The sequence below is a fragment of the Trypanosoma cruzi genome, genomic scaffold, assembly GCF_000209065.1.
Source record: "Trypanosoma cruzi strain CL Brener 1047053513671 genomic scaffold, whole genome shotgun sequence".
Classification (NCBI taxonomy): domain Eukaryota; phylum Euglenozoa; class Kinetoplastea; order Trypanosomatida; family Trypanosomatidae; genus Trypanosoma; species Trypanosoma cruzi.
In genome coordinates, this window is record NW_001849013.1 from 1,758 (window position 1) to 5,209 (window position 3,452).

General features: G+C 49.9%; 2 protein-coding genes and 1 pseudogene across 2 annotated transcripts, besides 2 other annotated features; all 3 read left to right on the plus strand.

Moving 5' to 3' along the window:
• Tc00.1047053505035.5 (hypothetical protein, conserved) lies at window positions 1-389 on the plus strand (the record flags this gene model as incomplete). Its single annotated transcript, XM_797907.1, has 1 exon — window positions 1-389. A coding segment is annotated over one exon (389 nt), but the record flags the coding sequence as incomplete, so codon positions are not given.
• Window positions 1-3,452: a sequence feature (heterozygous, non-Esmeraldo-like haplotype).
• Window positions 612-640: a microsatellite.
• On the plus strand, window positions 696-1,472 carry Tc00.1047053505035.10 (uncharacterized protein; the record flags this gene model as incomplete). Its single annotated transcript, XM_797906.1, has 1 exon — window positions 696-1,472. The coding sequence occupies one exon, from the start codon at window positions 696-698 to the stop codon at window positions 1,470-1,472; it is 777 nt and encodes a 258-aa protein (XP_802999.1).
• On the plus strand, window positions 1,845-3,452 carry Tc00.1047053505035.20 (annotated as a pseudogene).

Here is a 3,452-nt window from a genome sequence, read left to right on the forward strand (position 1 = left end):
TTACTGCTGTTCATCTCACGGGTCTTGCGTACTACTTTTCGACGTACAAATTGATTAGTTTTGTGTGCACGACTTTGGTGCTATTCACATGCTTCTGTGCTATTGCAATGGGACTTGTTTTTGTTGCGGGAGCCGTGATTGCCTCTCACTATTTGCGTGGCGGTAGTTCCACCGCTCAAGATGGTGAGCCTCCGTCTGAAGATGAGGAGGATGAGGCGGAAGAAGGAGATTTGATTGAGGGGAAGCACCTTTTATCTTTGCATCACTCCGCGACGACGTTGTTACATGATGAGGATTTAGCCTCTAATTTGGCGGGGAGTAGGCAGGAGTCATTGTTTCATTTATATGAGGCGAATTTGCCTCTTGCAAAAGAAAAGAAATCCAAGTAATTCTCTTCTATGCTTTATTGGGAAACCGAAAGAATGAGAAAGAGGGAAGGGGAAGAGCACAAACCCCCCACCTGTGTGTGTGTGTAGGCGGTGGAATGCTGCCTTCACGGATGAATTTGTTTTTCCACACCGCGAGACAACATTTCTACCTTTTATTGTGTTTGTTTCTCTCCCTTCCTCTTGATTTCGATGGAGGGTCTGTGTGCCACTTTTTCTTTTTTTTCTTCCTCTCTCTCTCTCTCTCTCTCTCTTTGGGGGCATCTTTTTTTCTTCTTCCCGCAACACAAATGAGGTTTTGTGGCCGCCATGACGTTTGATGTGGTGAGCTACACCAAGGCCCAGCAGCAGCGGCTGGAGGAAATACGTCGCGCAACGGAGAAGGAGCGCCAACTGCTCGCTCTTTATGCAGGCAAGTTGGCGCACGGCACGCATGCTGTTCCCATCCCACCGGCGGAAAGCGCACAGACAACTGCGGCATCGAGCGACGGCGGCCGATGGCTTTCGCTTAACGACAGGGCCGTGGAGCTACACGCGTTGGATGAGAAGTTACTTTTGGAGGAGCGGGAGGTGGAACGGCAGACGTTTGAACTCGATGGACGTCTGCACGCGGCAGAGCGGAGGAAGGCGGAATTGCTCTCGCAGCTTGCGCTTCTTCAGCATCGCGAGGCGCTATTAAAGAAGGAGGAGGAGCTCTTGGAGGGAGTGGAGTCCGGTGCTCAGCGAGCGTCGCGGGACATTGAGGCCCTCTCGCAGGAAATGAATGAAGAGCAGCGTGCTGTGGAGGCACGCGTGGGTGAGAAGCGCACTCGCCTTGCCGCGGCGAAATTGGCTGCGCGTGATCAACAGAAGAAAAGGGATGCGTTAGAAGCACGTAGTCGCCTGCAATTAGAGGAGGTGCAGGATCGCATCCGGGGGCATCGGATGGAACTGGCAAGACTCGGCAGTGCGGTGAATGACAAGGAGAGGTGGCTGCGGCAGGAACAATCCCGTTTTCGAGAGGCGGAGCTCGCCGCTATTTGTCGGCTGAAGAAGGACATTGAGCTCATGGCGATATCTCTTGATGACAACACGGGGCATCACTAAAAACCAAAAGGAAAAAAGGAAAGTTCTAGAGAAGTAAGCCGAATAAAAAAAAAGAAGAAAAAAAAATAATACGTCTCATTTGATTACTTCTTTCTTATTTTCCCTGCGTGAGCATACGCCCTTTTCTTTTTTTTTTTTTTTATCGTCGAAAATGAAACGTCATGCGTTATCATGCCATATGTCTGGCACTTGACGGACGTGGTCTGTCCGCACCGCCAATTTGCGTCCATCGCATTTCACGGATTTATTATTATTATTTCCTTTACATTATTTTTTTTTGTAGGTTTTCTTTATTTATTTTTTTCTTACAGTATTATTCTGTGCTTTGTGTGTTGTTGGGTGCATTTGTAACGAAGACAAATTTGGGCTGAAATGGACGACGAGCTTCTGCTGCAGCTGAATGAAACCGAAGAATTTGTTGAGGACGGGGCGGACTACACCGTAGACGGTGAGCATGCCGGCTCCACGGACATTGACAGTGAAGATATTTGGGAGATTATATCCTCCTTCTTCCGGGAGAAGGGGCTTGTGCACCAGCAGATTGACTCGTACAATGACTTTCTCCTGCGTATTCCCCGCATGGCACGCAGCCTGCTAGAAGTTGTGCCGCGGCAGGACGAACAGTTTGAGCCCGGCACCCAAACGGAGACGGAGCCCGACCAATACCGACTCAGTCTCGAGGACGTTGTCATTGGCAACCCGTCGCACGAAGTGTCCGGCTTCAGTCGACACGAGATGCATCCTCTCTTTCCCAACGAGTGCCGGCTACGCGATCTAACTTATGACGCCAACGCACAGGTAACGCTTGGCATTCGTGTTTACCGTTCACGGGAGGAGCAGCCGTACCGCACTTTTTTGCAAAACATGGAACTTGGCCGCATCCCCATCATGTTGAAATCCATGCGGTGCAATCTGCAAAACAAGGACGAAGACGAGTTGCCACGTCTAAACGAGTGCCCACATGATCAGGGCGGCTACTTTGTCATAAGTGGAACAGAGAAGGTCCTCATTGCACAGGAGCGTCAAGCTGCCAATCACGTCTATGCCTTCTCACGGCAAAAGGGACTCTTGTGTGAAATTAAATCTATTGTGGAAGGTTCATTGAATAAACCACGTACGCTGCAGATCTTAATGCCGTACAAGAAGAAGGGACCAGGTCACGGCTACGAGAATCTTCTTTGTCGCGTGGCTCAGATGGATGAACTCATTCCTCTTTTTGTTTTGTTCCGCGCTCTTGACATGGGGTCAGATAAGGAAATTCTCCAAACCGTGGTTCCTGATTTAAAAGATGCCGCCATGCTTGAAATGCTCCGAGGCTCCATGGAAGATGCAAGCACATTGCAGATATTTACAAGGGATGAGGCGCTGTGGTTCATTGGCAAACGCCTTGGTAAACAAGACAGTAGAGAAAACTTGCAGCGTGACGCGCAGGGGTTGTTGATGCGGGATCTGCTTCCGCATATGGGTGTGGATTGCGCCGCCGATCGGAGCAAATGTCTCTTCATTGGATACATGGTTCATCGTCTTTTGTTACTCGCGCTGGGAAGAAGGGAAGACACGGACCGTGACTTTTTGGGCCATAAGCGTATTGATGTTGCCGGGGCACTGCTTACATTTCAATTGAACCATTTTCTTGTTCAGGTGCGGAAGGAGATGGTAAAGACAGTGCATGATTACTCTACCAACCGCGGTGGTGTTGTCAGCTTTGGCAGAATTCTGCACAGTCGCCTCATCACGGATGGATTGCGCCGTTGCTTGGCAACGGGTAACTTTGGAGATATGAAGTCTGGTAACATCAAGACAGGCGTGGCTCAAACACTCAACCGGCTGACTTATTCCTCTTCACTAAGTAATTTACGCCGCATTCAAAACCCCATCTCTGCCTCCAGCAAAGCCACCAAACCACGCAACCTGCACTGCACCCAGTGAGGTTACATCTGTCCGGTGGAAACCCAGAGGTGGCTCTATTGGTCTGCTGAA